Source organism: Canis lupus, chromosome 11, assembly GCF_048164855.1.
Source record: "Canis lupus baileyi chromosome 11, mCanLup2.hap1, whole genome shotgun sequence".
In the NCBI taxonomy this organism is placed as follows: Eukaryota; Metazoa; Chordata; class Mammalia; order Carnivora; family Canidae; genus Canis; species Canis lupus.
The window spans coordinates 33,901,052-33,919,543 of record NC_132848.1 but is presented as its reverse complement, the minus strand read 5'-3'; the positions used below and the strand labels follow the sequence as shown (position 1 = coordinate 33,919,543).

The following is an 18,492-nucleotide window of genomic DNA, read 5'->3' as shown; positions in this document are numbered from 1 at the left end:
AAGTATTCTTATCCGCAGCCTAGCCTTAATCCACAGTCTCAGGGCTCACTGCAGCTGGATTTGACGGAAGCCCCACCAGGACCCAAAATGGGAGTGGGAGTGCCAGTCCTTGGGTAATGAGCCGCAGTGATTCCACAGGCAGCAAAACCTGATGGAAGCATTTCAAGACCAAACTTCCCCATGCCCTTTACCCCTCCAACTTTGAATGAATGAATGAAGGAATGAATGGCGCTTTCACCTGCAATTACCTAGGAAACCACTTTAGTGAAAAACGTTTCTAAGTCTGGAATTCCCAGGGGTAGGTGTTCTAACTTGTTCTCACTTGTTTGTTTTTGGTTCCTTGGTTTTTGTTTGTTCCTTTTTTCAGGCTATAATGGGAATTCCACAGATTACTGAGGCATCCTGTGTATTAAGTAAACCTAGTCTATGAAATTTTTTAAAAAGATTTTATTTATTTATTCATGAGAGACACACAGAGAGAGAGGCAGAGACACAGGCAGAGGGAGAAGCAGGCTCCATGCAGGGAGGCTGATGTGGAACTCGATCCCGGGTCTCCAGGATCACGCCCTGGGCTGAAGGCGGTGCTAAACCGCTGAGCCACCCGGGCTGCCCATGAAATTTTTTTATTAAACTTTATTTTGGTGTTTTGGAGTGTGACATACAGAAAATTGCCGAGATCATAACTATAGAGCCTAATGAATTTCCACAGGTAAACCTACTGTGTGATCAGCACCAAGGCCAAGAAAGAGAACATTACTAGCGCCCTAGCAAGCCTTTTCAGTCTTATTCAGCTACCCACTAAAGGGCAGCCAGTAGCTGGGAGGGGCCTTTGCCGGGGAATGTGGACTAGAACCCGCCCTGGGCCAGCGATCCTGATCTTCAGGGATGGAGGGAGCCAGGTCCCAGGGAGGAGCAAGCAGTCTGGGAACATTGTGCTTTCAAGTTGGGTTTGCTTTCCTAGGGGCTCGTTGGCGACCCCTACTGGTGAACTGCGATATTCCCGCACCATGTACCCCGAAGGGAAGAGAGAAGAAGGCGTGACCCATTTCCCAGGGCTGCATTGTGAAGCCGAGCAGTCCCGGAGCATGAGTAGTATTCCTCTGGTCAAAAGAAGACTGGAGAGAGATGGTGGCAGAAAAATTCAGAGAGTTGAGAAAGCGCTGTAAAGCTGTGCCTTCCAGCGTGTCCTATTGGAGAATAGTAGTAGCCACACATCACACAACTGCCCAGCAGTATTCCTTCTCCTTCCATTAAAGGATTCCTGTTCAGATCGCATCTGCCATTCTGTGTGGACAGGTACCTGGTTTTATCAGATGATCAGTAATAGTGGATAAGGACCTAGAAATCCCATAAATAAATTCTCTTTATGGTTAGCTACAAATATCCAGCTGTCCTAAAAAGTGAAGCATATACCCTCCCATCCTTGACTTGTGCTCCTTTAGACATTCCTTGAAATCTGGCTGCAGATGGGCTTCTTGTTCCTTCTTCTTAATTTTAATTTCCAAAGAATTCAGCATCTCTAGATTTCCCAGGAGCAGAACAATATAGTCATTTCTTAGTATACATCTGTTTAAAGAAAGTTCCTGGCCCATTTCTCCCACGCATAATGCCCCAGGGCATTGATTCATTCAGCAGTCATGAGGGCTCACTATGCAATAATAGGACAGACACCTTCTTTATCCTCCTGAAATTTGCTGTGTCCAGAGGAGGTGCAGACAGGGAACAAGGAAATGGATCAGAAGAGAGTGGGAGCTTGATAAATGCTATGAAAAAAAAAAAGGCAAAATTAAGACAATGACCGAATCTCTGGGGGTGGGGCAGGCAAGGTGTAAAGATGTAAAGAAGAGATGTAAAGAAGGTCTCCCTAAGAAGGTAGCATTTGAACAATCACCAAAGTGGGGGAAAGTGCAGCCATGCAGAGGTCTAGAGCAAAAGCATCCCAAGTGGGTGAGTGTAGTTGCTGAGGCTCTTAGTGGAGACATGCTTGGGTGTGTGGAGGCAACAGGAAAATCAGCAAGGTGACCAAGGCAGTGGGATACAGGAAGAAGTACTGTAGATAAAAATCAGATTGCACAAACTCTTTCTCCATGGTGAAAAGTGTGGGTGTCCCTCCATGTGCAGTGAATAGAACACCACTGGAGGTTTTGGACAGAGACAAGACCCGATCTTTGGGGTTTTTTTCTTGTAGTTTATACACCTTTTTACTTTTTCTCAATTTTTAATTGAAATAGCTTAGTTTTTTAAACTTTTGATTTTGAGGTCATTGTAGATTCCATGCAGTTGTAAGAAAAAATACAGCAGTAGCCCTCAGTACCCTTTACTCAGTCTCCCCCATTGGCAATATCTTACTAGAACTATGGTAAAATATCACAACCACGATACTGATGGGATATAGTCAACATGCAGAAAATTTTTATCACCTGCAGGATTCCCTCATGTTGCACTCCTGTAGCCAAACCCATTTCTCTTGTGCCACCACCCCATCTTTACCCACTGGGAACTGCTAATACGTTCTCCATTTCTCTAATTTTATTTTAAGAATGTAATTTCAACTGTGCCTGGGTGGCACAGTTGGTTAAGCATCTAACTCTTGGTTTTGGCTCAGGTCGTGATCTCAGGGTGGTGAGATCAAGACCTGCATCAGGCTCCACGCTCAGTGTGTAGCCTGCTTGAGATTCTCTCTCCCTCTGCCCCTCCTTTCCTGCTCTCTCTCTCTCTCTGTCTCTGTCTCTAGGAAATAAGTCTTTTTTTAAGAAAACGTAATTTCAGTAGAATCATACAGTATGTGACTTTTCAGATTTGGATTTTCTCATTCAGCATAATTCCCTGAAGAATCATCAGGTCATTGGATGTATTCATAGTCTGTTTCTTTTCATTGCCGAGCAGTGCTCCATAGCATGGACATACCATGGTTTGTATAACTGCTCACCCACTGAAGGACAGTAGAATTGTTTCCAGTTTCAAGCTATTACAAATACAGCTGTTGTAAACATTCACACTCAGGTTTTTATGCAGATGTATGTCTTCATTTCTTTGGGATTAATGCCCAGGAGTGCCATCACTGGGTGGTATGGTAGTTGTGTGATTCGTTTTTTAAATAAAGTGCTAAACTGCTTTCGAGAGCGGCTGTACCATTCTACATTCCCACCAGCAAAGTAGGAATGATCCAGTTTCTCTACATCCTCGCTGTTTGGTATTGTTGCTCTTTTTTATTTTAGCCATTCTGATAGATATGGAAGTGACATCTTGTGGTTTTAATTTCCATTTCCCTAAATGGCTAATGGTGTTGAACATATTTTCATGTGCTTATCTGCCATCTGTACATCCTCTTCAGTGAAATGCCTCTTTGTGTCTTTGCCTGTGTTCTAATTAAGTTGTTTGCTTTTTAACTGCTGATTTTTGAGTGATACTTATCTTTTGTCAGATAATGTGGTCTGCCAGGATTTTCTCGCATTCTATAGCTTTTCTTTTTATCATCTTGGCAGGGTCTTTCACAGAGCAAAAGCTTTTAATTTTGAGGAAATCTTATTGATCAATTTTTATTATAATGGAGAGTCTGCTTTGGGTATCAAGTATTAGAACTCCTTGCCTTGCCCTAAATCGTGAATATGTCCTCATATTTTTTTCCCTAGAAATTTTAGTTTTATGTTTTATACTGATGTGATTGATTTTGTATTAATTTTTGTATGAGGTGTGAGACTTACATCAAGGTTTTCTGGGTTTCGTTTGTGTGTTTTTGTTGGCTTTGGTTTGCTCGTTTTGCCAGGGGATGTTTAGTATCTCATCTCCATTTGTTGGAAAAGCTGTCTCTCCTTCATTGAATTACTTTTGCACATTTGTCAAAAGTGAGTTGGGCATATTTGTGTGGGTCTATTTCTGGGTTCTCCACTCTGCTCACTGATTTATGTGTCATCCTTCCACCATTACTATACAGTCTTGATTAGCATAGCTAAAACATAAATCTTGAAGTTAGGTAGACTTATTTTTCCATTTTATTCTCTTTTTTTGAAAATTATTTTAGCTATGTTCTTTGTCTTTCCATATAAATTTTGTGGGGGGTTTTTCAAGTAAATTCTACCCTCAATGTGGGGCTGGAACTCACCACCCTGAGATCAAGAGTCTCAGTTCTATTGACTGAGCCAGCCAGGTACCCCTCCATATAAATTTTAGAATAAACTTGCTATATTAACAACAACAACAAAAATCTTGCTGATATTTTAATAGGAATTGTGTTAAACCTCTATATTGATTCAGTTAGAATTGACATCTTTACTGTATTAAATCTTTCAGTTTATGAATTGTATGTCTCTTCATGTACTTAGATTGTCTTTGATATATTTCTTAAGATTTATTTATTTTAGAGAGAGCAGGGGGAGGGGCAGAGGATGAGAGAGAATCCTAAAGCAGACTCCCTGCTGAGTGAGGGGAGCCCAATGCTTGCTCGACCTCAAAACCCTGAGATCGTGTCCTGAGCCAAAATCGAGATTTGGCTGCTTAACCGACTGGGCCACCCAAGCATCCCAATCATCTTTGATTTCTTTCATGAACACTGTGGAGTTTGCTGCATAAAAGTCCTGTTTTGTTAGATTTATATATACTTTTTTTTACCAATTGTAAATACAGTATATATATATAAATATATTTTTAACAATTGTAAATACAGTATTTTTATTTTTCTTTTGTCCATGTGTTCATTGTTAACACAGAGAAATACACTTGATTTTTGTATGTTTATCTTGTATTCTACAGCCCTGTTGAACTTGTTTATTCCAGGAATTCTTTGTCGATTTACTGGGATAATCTTGTCACCTGCAAATAAAGACCTTCCTTTTCAGTCTGACCCTGAAGATTTCTTTAGGGGATAGATTTTTTAAAATTATGAATTCAATTTCTTTAATATCTATACAGCTATTCAAATTATCTATTTAATATTGAGATGGGGTACTTTTTTTCAGGGAATTGATTCATTTTATCTGCATTGACAGATTTATGTGGATAGAGTTGTTCATCATAATCCCCCTTATTATCTTTCTGATGTCTGCAGTCTGTAGTGATAGACTCTGTTTCATTCCTGATTTTTTAATGTGTCCTCTTTTTCCTTTGTCATTCTTCCTGGAGGTTTGTCAGTTTTATTCATCTTTTCAAAGATCCAGCTCTTTGTTTCATTATTTTTTTTTAATTTTTATTTATTTATGATAGTCACACAGAGAGAGAGAGAGAGAGGCAGAGACACAGGCAGAGGGAGAAGCAGGCTCCATGCACTGGGAGCCCGACGTGGGACTCCATCCCAGGTCTCCAGGATCGCGCCCTGGGCCAAAGGCAGGCACTAAACCGCTGCGCCACCCAGGGATCCCTCTTTGTTTCATTATTTTCTCTACTATTTTTGTGTTAACTTTCATTGATTGCTACTCTTATCTTTATTATTTGCTTGCTTTGAGCCTGGTTTGCTTTTCTTTTTCCAGGTTCTTGAGTAGGAGTTTATATTATTGATTTGAGACTCTTCCTCTTATATATACATTGGATACTGTACATATCCTTCGCACTGCTCTAGCTCTGTACCACAAATTTTGATGTGTTGTTTTCACTTTTCATTCAGTTCAGTGTTATTATTTCCTTTGGAATCCTTTTTTTGACTTATGGATTATTTCACAGTCTGTGTCGTTTCCAAATGTTTAGAGACTTTCTTATTATCTGTTATTGATTTCTAGTTTGACTCCATTGTGGTCAGAGAATACCTTCTGTATTACTTATTTTAAGTTTCTGAGTTTGGCTTTATGGCCCTAAGTATGGTCTCTCTTGATATCATCATGAACACTTGAAAATACTGTTTTCTGCTGTCATCAAGAGGAGTGGTCTATAAATGTCGATTAGACTCTATTGGTTGATGGTGGTGTTGAGTTCTTCATATCCTTCGGATTTTTCTATCTTATCAATTCAAATAGGGGTGTTGAAGTCTCCAACTATAATTGTGAATTTGTCTGTTCTGTCAATTCTGTCAATTTTTGAATCACATATAAGGCAGCTCTGTTGTTTGGTGCATACATATTTAGAACTAAAATGTCTTCTTTGTGATTAACCCCTTTATCATTAAATAATGCCTCTTTCTGCTTCTGTCAATTTTCTTTGCTCTGAAGTCCACTTTATCTAATATTTTTAACATAGCCACTCATACTCCTTTGATTAATATTTGCATTTTTTTCACCCTTTTACTTTCAACCTGCCTTTTTCATTATATTTGAAGTGATTTTCTTGTAAACAGTTGGGCTTTTTCATCCACTTTGCCAATCTCTGTCTTTTAATTGGTATATTTAGACCATTTATATTTTATTGTTACTTTAGAGCTTATGTCTGCCATCTTATTTTTGTTTTCTGTTTGGTTTCTCTACCTTTGGTTCTCCTTTCCCTGCCTTCCTGTGGGTTACTCGAATATTTTTTTAATTCCATTTTTATTTGTCTGCAATGTTTTTGATAGCTTTTATATAGCTTCATATAGCTTTTCTAGTGGTTGTTTGCAGTATTACAAATACCTAACAGCATAGTCTACTGGTACCATCATTTCACCAGTTCAAGTGAAATAAAGAAATCTTACCTCCCTTTATGTGCATTTACCCCCCTCCACTTATGACATAATCATCTTTAAATATTTCCTGTACATACATTTAGAACTGCATCAGACATTGTTACAATTTTTGCATCAACCATCAAACATAATTAGGAAACTCAAGAGGAGAAAGTGGGCCTATTATGCCTACCCATATTCTTGTTTACCATGTTCTTTCTTTCTTCCTGAAGTTTCAAGTTTACTTTTATATCCTTTCCTTTCAACATAGAGAACTTTCTTCAGCCATTCTTTTAGCGTAGGCCTCTTTGTGACAAATTCTCTAGTTTTCCTTCATCGGAGAATGTCTGATTTCCCTTTCATTACTAAAAGATACTTTCACTGGTTATTATTTGCTTGATATTTTCCTTTAAATCAACTTACCAGCTGTTAAATGCACTTAGGAAATGCTGTAGTACTACCATAAAGAGAGCCTGCATTACTTGCCATGAATAGAGGGTACATACCAAAACACACAGGTGACTATTTAAAAGCAATTTATTGTGTGTTCGATTTCATCTCAGACCCAGTTTCAGTGACAGACATGGGACTGGGCACTGTCCTCATGGAACTCTGTCTGGTGCCCCTCCCATCTCTTTGGTACCCCTTCCTAATACCTTTCCCAGGTGTACACCAGCAGACAGAGGCTCATTGTTCACAGGTCAACCTAGTGTATTCCACAAGGGAGAACCCGTCTAGGGATGAACCACTGTTGAGGATGGCTTGAGGCAGAGAACTCACTGCCATTGTCCCCTGAAAGTAACAGTATTTCCACCATTTCCAGATTTTGAGATGTGGCTTTTTTCACCTTTTAGCATTTCACAACTTGAAGTGGGTCTTTGAACATGAATGTGTGTATTTAATGCAGTGAGGTGGGTTTTTTTTCTCTTCCTAAAAGCTGCCATTAATTGTATGACATTTTAGAATCTAGAAGAAAAGAGAAATTGGTTTGAATTATAGGAAATTGCTGTTTGGGGGGTTAAGAATGGTCAAATCTCAGCACTTTCCTTTGGTTCAGCCTAATGGTATGTTATGATGCGTAATCCTTTTTAGCTCTCCTAGCAACCTCACCGAGCAGATATTTTTAATCCACTTTGGAAGAGGGCAGCAAAGCCCGGAGACGCTGAGTAACTTTCCTAAGGTCACAGAGCTAGTGAATGAGGAGCCAGGACCGGGACCCAGCCTCATCTGGTCCTGCTGTCCATGGTTTTACCACTTCATAGAACCCCTGCCTAACACACCTAAAAAGGACTTTTGGGATCAATCCCAGCATTCCTTTCTGAAGAAAAGAAAATGTTTTGGTGCCTTCTTAGGAGAGAAGTGAGGGTCAGAGGAAAAGAGGAAAGATGTCATCCCACATTCACAGGAGCCCGTCTCAGGAATCACCTGCCAACCATGACATTAAGAACTTCACTTCATTCCCCTTTTGTTCTATGTAGCCATAGTTCTGAATCCTGAGGACCCAAGTTCACTCTATACGTCCACCCAGCATTTTCTATGAGAGACCTGAATGGCTGGTACCTAGCAGCATACCAGTTACAACCACTAACCAGGTGCTGTGTCCTTGGGCTCAGGCAGACGCCCACTCAGCCCCAGCCCCTGCCTCCTCCTCCTCCTGCTCCGGGGGGCTTGCCCTGGCCTCCCAGGTCAGAGCTTGCATGCACAGACTGGCACACTGCCCCTGAGAGTCAAGCCTTGTGGCGCCTTTCCCTAAAAGCACGTCTCTTCCATGTGCAGCTCAGAGGAGGATATAGGCATCTTCCCAGCACAACTACCCCACCTACCCATGCCTCTAAAATAGAGTGAGCCTCGAGTTTGGTTAATTCCATTCTGCTGTCTTCAGGTTTGGGTCCAGAGTTAACCAAACTCAAAAGATAACCCAGTTCACTGCCCCAAACTGACCATCTAACCCAGCGGCTCTCACCCCACTGGAGCTATTAACTGATACTAATTACAGCACCCCGTCTTGCTCAGAGGGGCCCTCCTGGAGTCCTAATTCATTCTGGGTGCCAGAGACCTGGATCGAATGATACCAACAATCCCTCTCCCTGAGGAAACACACAGAGAGGGGCACAGAACAGATGCCTCAACAAACACAGATGAATTCAAGGACAGAGTGGGGAGTCTTCTCTTGGGATTCTGGCATCTGAAAGAGAGGTGGCCAGAAAGCCTTGAGAAAGGCAGCATTTTGGGTCCTGACATGGGAACCATCACCATCAACCATCACATAGTGTTCAGCACTTAGCAGATGCCAAATAGATCCTTAAAAAAAGAGTTAATGCTTGAATGGCTGCATCCCTTATCACACGGGGTCATGTTCACATTCGTGAAGACTTGAGGGGATGAATGAATAAGGCCCAGGGAACTGTCAGTGTCCACTTTGACCCTTGAATCTTCCTCTTTCCCTTTCTCTTGAACTTCTAATATTTTCATCATAATGATCCTGTTTCCTCATTGGGCAGATTTTTTTTTCCAATAATAGACTTCATTTTTTAAAATGGTTTGAGATTTACAGAAAAATTGAGACAATAGCACAGAGTTCCCCATACAGCCCCTCATCCACATTCCCCTATTATTAACACCTCACACTGGTATGATACATGTGTTATAATTAATGAGCCAACATTGATACATTATTATTAGCTAAATTCCATTCTTGATTCTTATCTCCTTAGGTTATTTTTAAGATTTTATTTATTTATTCATGAGAGACACAAGAGAGAGGCAGAGACATAGGCAGAGGGAGAAGCAGGCTCCCTGTGGGGAACCCGATGCAGGATTCCATCCCAGGACCCCAGGATCACGACCTGAGCCAAAGGCAGACACTCAACCACTGAACCACCCAGGCGTCCCCCTATTTCCTTAGCTTTTGTCTAATGTCTTCTGTTTCAGGATCCCATCCTAGACCCACATTATTCCTCTTTTTTTATTATTATTTTATTTATTTATTCATGAGAGACAGAGAGAGGCAGAGACCCAGGCAGAGGGAGAAGCAGGCTCCATGCAGGGAGCCCGATGTGGGACTCGATCTGAGGTCTCCAGGATCACAACCTGAGCCAATGGCAGATGCCAAACTGCTGAGCCACCTGGGCTGCCCCACATTATTCCTCTTGACAGAGACCACTTCTCAGATTCATTTTTGGTGACCTTGATAAATTATGAGGAGTAATAGTCAGATATACCATCAAGGATGCCCCCTAGTGGAATAGGGGATGTTTTTCTCATGATTAGACTGGGTTTGGAGAGGAAGACTACAGAGGTCAAATGCCATTCCCACCACATCCAGGGCACATATTCTCCATGTGAGTGTTCACTGCTGGTGCTGACCTTGTTCACCTTGCTGAGGTTGGCACTTGTCAAGATTTTCACCTGCAGTGAGAAAATCTTATTCCTTTCCCCTTTTCCCAATCTTCTCCTTGGAATTGAGTCATGATGTGCAGCCCTCCCCTAGGAGTGGCCAGTGATTCTCCTCCCAAATAACTTACAAGTATTTAAGGATTGTCCCGTTGGACCAGACATGGTCAATCCTTGTCTTTACTTTCTCGGGTGACACAACACAAACTGAGGTTAGACCACCACCACCAATCAATCCATCACAGTCCCCACAGAGGCTTAGGCCTCTGTCACAGGCCACGGAGTCCAGGAAGTAGATCTTCATTCCTTCACCCGAGGTGGTTAGACATACCCTGCTGGGGATTAGCAAGACCTATGCCAATCATCACAGAGCACATTTTGGGCAGCACATTTTGCAGACACAGGCCGCCTCTTTTCTGCAATCCCCAAGCACTCACTGAGCTTTCACAGTGAAAGCTCACCCTAGTGGGCTGGGGTCACAAGGATCATGAAATATGAGGCCACCTGGGCCAACTCTAGATGAGGTGTAGTAGTGTTCTATCGCCACAGAGCAAGTTACCACAGCGCAGAGGCCGAAAACAACACTTGCTTATTATTTTGTGGTTTCCTTGGGTCGGAAACCAAGGCCAGTATCTTTCTGGGCTCTCTGCTTAGGGTCTCACAGAGACCCAACATCAGTGTCAACAGGGCTGTGTTCCTTCCTGGAAGCTCCACGGAAGAATCCCTGAATCAAACTCATTCTGGTTTGGGTAGAATTGAGTTCCTGGTGGTTATAGGACTAAGGCCCCATTTCCTTGCTGGCTGCCAGCTCGGGGTCCCCTTTTACTCCCAGTTTTGTTACCCACACTCCCCCACTCAAGCTGGCCGTGTGGTCCCCTCCATCTCTGTACATCCAGTCCTTCTTGGGCTTCAAATCCCTGTGGCTTCCTATTCTCCCCCATCCTTCTGAGTTCTTCTTCTGCCTTTAGTTTTAAGGGCTCATGTGATTACATTGGGCCTGCTCAGCTCATCGAGAATAATATACTTATTTTAAGATCAATTTAAAGCTTAGCAAGAAATAAAATCTTTAAAAAAGGAGCGGGGGCACCTGGGTGGCTCAGTGATTGAGCATCTATCTGCCTTTGGCTCAGATGGTGATCCCAGGGTCCTGAGATCAAGTCCTGAATTAGGCTCCTAGCAGGGAGCCTGCTTCTCCCTCTGCCTGTGTCTCTGCCTCTCTCTTTGTCTCTCATGAATAAATAAATAAAATATTTTTAAAAATAAATAAAGCTTAGCAAGTAACCTTAATCATTCCAGTAGAGCACCTTTTGCCCTGTAATGTAATATATTTACAGGCATGGTATCCCACAATACTCTCAGTCTCAGGATTTGGGGGGTACAGTATTCTAGGGGGCTGAAGTGCTGACAACACAGTGCATCTCTTTTTTTTTTAATTTTTTATTTATTTATGATAGTCACAGAGAGAGAGAGAGAGAGAGAGAGAGAGAGGCAGAGACATAGGCAGAGGGAGAAGCAGGCTCCATGCACCGGGAGCCGGACGTGGGACTCGATCCCGGGTCTCCAGGATCACGATCACGCCCTGGGCCAAAGGCAGGCGCTAAACCGCTGCACCACCCAGGGATCCCCCACAGTGCTTCTCAAACATTAGTGTGCATGGGAATCATCTGCAGAGCCCAATGCTATGGATTCTGAGTCAGTGGGCCTGGAGTGAGCATCTGCATTTCTGGCAGGCTCCCAGGCCACCCTGCTGCTGGTGGTCTATGAAACACATCGTAAGTGGCAGGCTTTAGACCAGGAGAAACAAATATCAGCCTCCAGCTCAAGTCAAACTCAGGAGAGAATATTCATACATAAACCTGTGGCTTTCAAGCCTGAGAGATTACCAGAATATTTGTTAAAATCCAATTTGGCTGGACCCCACCCCCAGTGTTTCTGAGTCAGAAAGTCTGGAATGGGACCTGGGAATCTGAATTTCCAGCCCTTTGATGCTGATGCTGCCACTTTGAGTACACCTGCATAAAGCCATGAGACAGGCAGTCACTTTTTGAGTGTTGAGAGGAACATTTAGCATCTTTTGGTCAAAAGGCATCATCTTTGAAAGCAGAATTCCTTTTGTCCAATATTGATTGCATCCCCTTAGGCGCCTCTGTGGATCATGTCTGAGGCAACATGGTGCCTTGTGGGATCTCATCTCCTTTAATCAAATGATTGATTTTCTTTTCATGTGTTGAGCTGTATCCTTCTGCTTCGGGAGCATGATGAAACAAATTCAAGAATATCTCAAACCGCTGACGTCATCAGTCGTCCCCAACCCATCTTTTAAAATCAAAAATAATATTTGTTTGTATTACAAAAACTCCTATTTGTTGTAGAAAATACAGATAAAAAGAAAAGGGGAAACATCATAAGCCCACCCAAAGGTGGTGACTCTACTCTTCCAGACATTCCCTATGCATATCCATCACTCTAAGTATATATATAGAGAGGGGTTTATTTCCAAAAATACATGGTACAAACTGTGTTGTAACCTACTTTTCTTAATATATTGTAAATGTCTTTCTACCTCATTCCCATTTTCAGCCCCTAGCCTCAACCCCCTTCACCCAATAAAAAGCATCAAATGCTGTGATCGTGGCTTCCCTCCCACACACCTGCAGTTGAAGTGAGATTAATGACCAGCAGTGGGTCCCAAGGGAGAGAGGCGAAAACATGAAGGACACAGGACAACTGAAACAGGCTCCTTTGTGCCTGAGTGATCGGAGGCAGCTGTAGTCCTGCATCACAGAATTTGTCCCCCACAACCCCCCCTTTTTTTTTTGGAGATCATGATTCAGCTGAGCATTCCTGGATCCGGATATGCTTCAGCACCAAAAATCATATTCCTAAGAAAGCTGAATCAGGAGCATTTGTGTCTGGGTAATGGCGAGCACAGTCACGGGATCACAAGGGCTTCCTGCTGCTATTTTCAGGATAATTCCTTGCTTCCAGAAATGTGGAGTATTGATAAAGGTGTGTTTGGGGTTTAAAAAAAAAAACAAACCTTATTTTCCACTCTGTGAGCTGTCAAACTGCTTTCCAATGGGTGGTAAATGATTGAAGCAAGAAGAAAGGATTTAATTACAAATTAAGCTTTCACCTGTGAACAAACCAGAAAGAGACAACAGACAACATGGCAAGCAAATCCAGATCCTGCTGAGCAAATTGAATATATGAAGTCTGGGGGTGGAGTGGCGGGGGGTGCTTCTCTTGGAACCTGCCAGAAGTTTGTGGGTCCCGCTAGCCTGGGGTCAGGCATTTGTGCTGACAGCTTGGGTGAGGCCGTGCAGGGGCCACCAGTGTGAACTGTTTGTTCTTTTCTGCAGAATGAGGTCATCAGCCAGCAGCTGTGCGTCATCTTCACTCACTGCTACGGGCCCTACCCCATCCCCAAGCTCACAGAGATCAAGCGCAAACAGACCTCGCGCCTGGGTGAGTGCCTCACCGCGCCCAGCCCTGCGATGTTGTGTTGTGGTTTGAAGACACAGAGGTAGCAGACACCCCAAAGAAAGTAGGCGGTATGGGAGGGTACATAAGGTGGGTACAGGAGTCAGGCAAGTGGAGACCGTGGTAACCTTTATCACGTGATAGCCGGAGACTCTACCTTGGAAATGTGGACAGGGAGACTGGCTGGTACCTCGTCCCTCCAACTGAGGGACTTTCTCCCACAGAGACAGACCGCCCAGGGCCCATGCACTTCCTGCAGACAGGTGGATTTGCCCCATTCCGAAGGAAGGCTGATCTGTGCAGCAGGTCCTCCCCCCACTTCCCTTCTAAGAAGTCTCTCTTTCTCCCTGAGGAGGAACAGACAGGTGACAGTGACAGGCCCGCAGTGTTCCTCTGATGGAATCCTGCAGGGGCCCATGAGGAGAGCAGACAAGTGCCCGCCACACAGACACACACACGTGGGGAACATACCTGAGCTGAGGAGACCAGGAACTCTGAAATCCCATCTGAGTAACGGTAACCTCTTTGTCTTCTCCTCGAACACTGTGTGGGGCTGGCCCCAGCCTAGCACTCAACCTGTGCCATCGCAGGTAACCCTCAGGCCACCCCAGGAGGCAGACACTGCTCAGTTCAGCTGAAAGGGAAGGTCGGCGCTGCCTGCACGATCACTTCGGATGGGGCTGGAGCCTCCCAGCTCCTCCCAAAGCCATAATTCCTTCCCTCTTCTGGAATTTGAGTCCTAGCTTCTCGAACTTTCCAGGAGAAACCTTTCCATCAGGCATTGATTTTATTCAGAGGATCCCAGGGCTGCTGTAAGCTGGCTGGTCAGTCTGGGGGAGAAAAAACAAAGAAATGCTTGGCTGTCTTGAAGCCTGAAACACGAGACTTCTGTCGCAAGGGCCTTTCTCCTTGCTGCCTGGGGAATGATAAAATATTAAAGATAAAGAATTCCTTTTCCAATCAAGGTTGGGGAATCTCCTACTTCCTATTAACTTTTCCTGTAAAGACTGAGAAATGGAAGCATCTGAAAGTGCTGTTCTTTAGCGAAACGGTTATGTTTAGAACAGGTGAGCTAGTTTAAATATTTTTTTTTAAGATTTTACTTATTTATTCATGAAAGACAGAGAGAGAGAGAGGCAGAGAGACAGGCAGAGGGAGAAGCAGGATCCATGCAGGGAGCCCGACTAGGACTCGACTCCCACCCCCCACCCCAGTCTCCAGGATCACACCCTGGGCTAAAGGTGGCGCTAAACCACGGAGCCACCTGGGCTGCCCGAGCTAGTTTAAATTAGTGAAAAGTCTGAATTTGTGGACTGTTTTAAAGTATTTTTGTTCCTGTCGTGAATAATTTGTTAACGTAAAGGATACAACTTTTTGTTAAAACGAAACACTTAGTAGCCAAGTCAAATCTCTTCTGTTTTGCTTTATGTCTATTTGTGTGGGGCAAACTATGATGTACCAAAACCACATATATTTCTACTTTGTAGAAAGCAGGTGTTAATTAAAATGTTATCAGGACCACACTAACAGACTTCAGAGACAGAAGATTACATTCCCAGGCCATAGCAATAATGTCTGGCGTCTGGGTGCCTTGTTAGAGCAAACATTTGCAAGGGCTGTTTCAATGACACAGCATAAAATTTGCTTTCCTCTAGTTATAGGCGAGGAGGGGACCTTTTTTTCCTCCTGAATTTGCTGAGCTTTCGTTCACCAGCAATTAAAAGGGCCTGGTTTTCAGGCCAAGCACTGGAATTCCAGGAGTTAGCACTAAGAGAAGAAAGGCAGGCCTGAGAGGCTGAAAGCTCACAATATGGGAGAAAATGGGCAGAATATAATTATGAATAAGTGGAATATGGAACGTGTAGGGTTTGCGTCTTCATTAGAGCATTTCAAGTGAGGATAACTAAAGGTTGCCAAGCAGTGGTTCTTTAGGGACCTGCTTTAAAGGAAAGATATTAGTGATGAGTGACAAGGATCCCAAACTAGAATCTCTAAAGGGCCAGGAAGGCCATATAAGTGAGTGAAATTGGTTCCATATAAGACAGGAGGGGGTGGTGGGACTGTGGCTCACTGGAGAGCGCTTGCCTGACTTTCTGTGACATGTTGTCCTCTTGCCTTTCCAATGAGTTCTGGGAGAGAATGGCTCAAAGATTCGCAGGTAGGAGATATTAGCAATTTGGGAGACAGGAGTGGGGCTGGTTGGAGGTGGACAGTAAGAATGAGAGGGAGAAGTTGCTGAGAAGAGGGACAACATCACTCCAAACTTTTTAAAGCAAGTGGAGAAGTGAATTTTAACTCCAAGGACTTCTCCTGTGGCTTCTCTTCTCTTCATCAGGGTTGTTTAGAAGTGTGTGAGTTTTTTAAATAAAATTTTAGTGATAGGATTACAATGGATTTTGACTGTTTAATGCTTTTTTTGATGTGTTGGAAGTTAAAACTTCTCGTTAACAGGAAGAAGTGAGGTAGCTATATGTACTGACAAATATGAATGGAGGACCACCGTCTGGGGCTGCACAGGGGCTGAGGGGTCACCCCACCTGCGAAGGCTGGAAGAGGAGAGTTGGCCAGGAAGGCAAATTCTGTGTCCAGGCTACTGCAAGGTCTGGGCACAATGGGGCCAGGCCAGGGGTCCAAGATACAGCTGTCAGCATGGGGCCAGCAGCTGGGGTCATGGCCCCCAGGAGTCCAGGGGTTGGTCCCCACCCCCAGTGGTTAGGACAGCCTAAACCCAGCCAAAGGAAGCAGCTGGAGTTTCATTTCAGGATAACCCTTTAAGCCCTGGGGAAGGGCCCCCAGCAACAAGCAGGTCCCCAGGCTAAGAAGGGGCCTTATGCCCTCCACAGGCTCTAGGAACAAGACTGTGGAACAAGGGTCAAGGCATTCTCTACTCACTCAAAATAATATTGAGCATCTACTATGACAGCCATGTTCTTTGAGGAGTACTGTGTGTCAGCCAGGTTGCTAAGTGCTTTGCAAAAATTCATTCCATGCTCACTGAAACTCTGATGTAGGTATACAGTGGATATTACCATTCCCATTAAACAGAAGGGGAAACAGAGGCTCAGAGAGGTTAATTAACTTGCCCACGGTCACAGTGCTGAGATTTCTGGCTTCAGAGCCCATGCTCTTACTTGTGTGTTATCACCTTCCTGTTCTAGACACAGAGCAAGGATGTGGAAAGAACAGACAAGGTCCTGACCTCCCAAGCGTGCAGACTCCAGGAGGCAAGATAACATAGTGGATACACGGTAGCAAAAGAGGACATATAGGGGAGGAGGGTGCAGTACAGATGCTGTGAGAGCACAGGTGGGGGATGCTCGGTCAGTCTGAGGAGGGGGAATCAGGCAAGGGTTATGGCTGGAGGGTGTCTGCACTGAAGCTTGAAGACCACGTGGGGTAAGCCAGGTTTGGAAGGAATTGGAAGAGTGTCCTGAGTAGAAGGAACAGCGTGTGAAGGCCAGAGGTGAGAGCCTGCAGCACTGGTGCGACTCAAGAGCACAGGCAGGCTGGCAGGGGATGTGAGTGGGGAGAGGCCGGAGTAGGCGGCAGGAGCCCAGTCACCAGGAGCCTTGTTGAGGAGTCTAGACTCTATCCCAGGAGCACCGGGGAGCTATGGAAAGGTTTATAGCAGAAGAGGGGCATGATCAGATCTGCCTTTAGGAAGAAAGACTGTGGTGAGGTAGACCATCGGGTTGAGAGGCCAAGTGGAGGCAGAGCCAACAGAAGCTCTTGCCTGGAGACCTGACGAGACCACGTGGCCCTGGCGAGGGCAGTGGCATGAGAATGGAGAAACGTGGGAGAACCGAGAAACAGGAGGAAGAAAGGACCGTATTTGGGATAGACTAGGTCTGGGTAGCCCAGGAGAGGAAGGAGCCCTTTGCCTTCAAACCCCCAGCCTGGGCAGCAGGCCGATGCTGGTGCCGTTCACGGGCCGGAGGCACAGGCAAGACACATTGTGCAGAAAGAGTCTTCACATGAGCTGAGAACACAGCACATCTCAGACGCGGTTGCTTGGGTGCAGACGCCCTAGGGCAGCAGTCTTCCATTCAGAGTCTCCTGCATTCCTCCCGGGCACTGCAGCTCAGGTGGGCTCAAGGCGGCTGCCCCGGGAGGAAGCCCCATTGGAGGTTAGAGCCACCTTGCCCTCTACCTGGGTCCAGACTGACTTAGGACCCCAGCAGGCCCAAGCCCAGTAGGTGCAGGGATCTTAGTGGATGTTCCTAACCAGCGGAAGTGCTGAGCTGAGGACAGACTGGCCCCTTCAGGAGCCCCAGGTCTCCGTGGCTAAAATGATAGGCACATTGGGATCTGGGTGGGATCCTACTGCTTAACAATGGAGGCCCTCCAATCCCAAAGCCCGAGTTCAAATCCTGACTCCTCCACCTGTCACTAGCTTGTGCCTCTGCATGCCTGCTTCCCTAAGTGCACCACTGGCAGGGGTCCCTATCTCTTGGAACTGAACACGTTTGCACGTGTATGTGCCAGCTTGCACGGTGCCTGGCACGTCCTAGGTGCTCAGTACGTAGCGCTGGCTCTACCTTCTTTGTTATCGGTGGAGATGAGAGCAGGGAACTGGCTCATGTGCCTCTGATTCTGGAAGCAAAGGGTGTGGGTTTTGAATCACCTGGGCCGTGCCAAGGGGGCCAGTGCTTCACCGCCTTTCCATCAGGCAGGGAAAGCACTGAGCCCAGGGAGGAGCAAAGGTGGGGGGATGGGGTGGCACTCTTAGAGGCACTCTTACCTTGCCTCTAAGGTAAAGTGCGCGCCTTTACCTTTCACACTCCAAAGTCCTCTGCATCAGGCTGCAGCGGATGAGTCTCCCCTGAGGAAATGCTACTTTCAATCCCAAGTGAGCTAGGAAGATTTCCTACGCCAAACTGAACCTCAGTGATTTGAGTGTTCCTTCGATTGGCTCTGGCCCTGGTTTGGTGACTGTCCCACCAGTGAATATTTTGTCACCATGGTTTCCCTGTCAGCTCTTCTATGCACTTCCCAGAAGAGGAATGGAAACTTCACCTTTCTTTCTACTAAAGCTATCCTTTTCCACCTTCCTATTC

At 44.8% G+C, this 18,492-nt stretch overlaps 1 protein-coding gene across 6 annotated transcripts in view; it reads left to right on the top strand.

Annotated features, from left to right (window-relative positions):
- The window catches only part of ABTB3 (ankyrin repeat and BTB domain containing 3), a 312,444-nt gene that overhangs the window by 273,628 nt on the left and 20,324 nt on the right, over nucleotides 1–18,492 (top strand). For all 6 annotated transcript variants that reach the window (XM_072844219.1, XM_072844217.1, XM_072844216.1 and 3 more), the window contains one exon: nucleotides 13,315–13,420. In XM_072844219.1, the coding sequence (XP_072700320.1) occupies nucleotides 13,315–13,420 (106 nt within the window). The remainder of the gene's footprint in view (nucleotides 1–13,314; nucleotides 13,421–18,492) is intronic.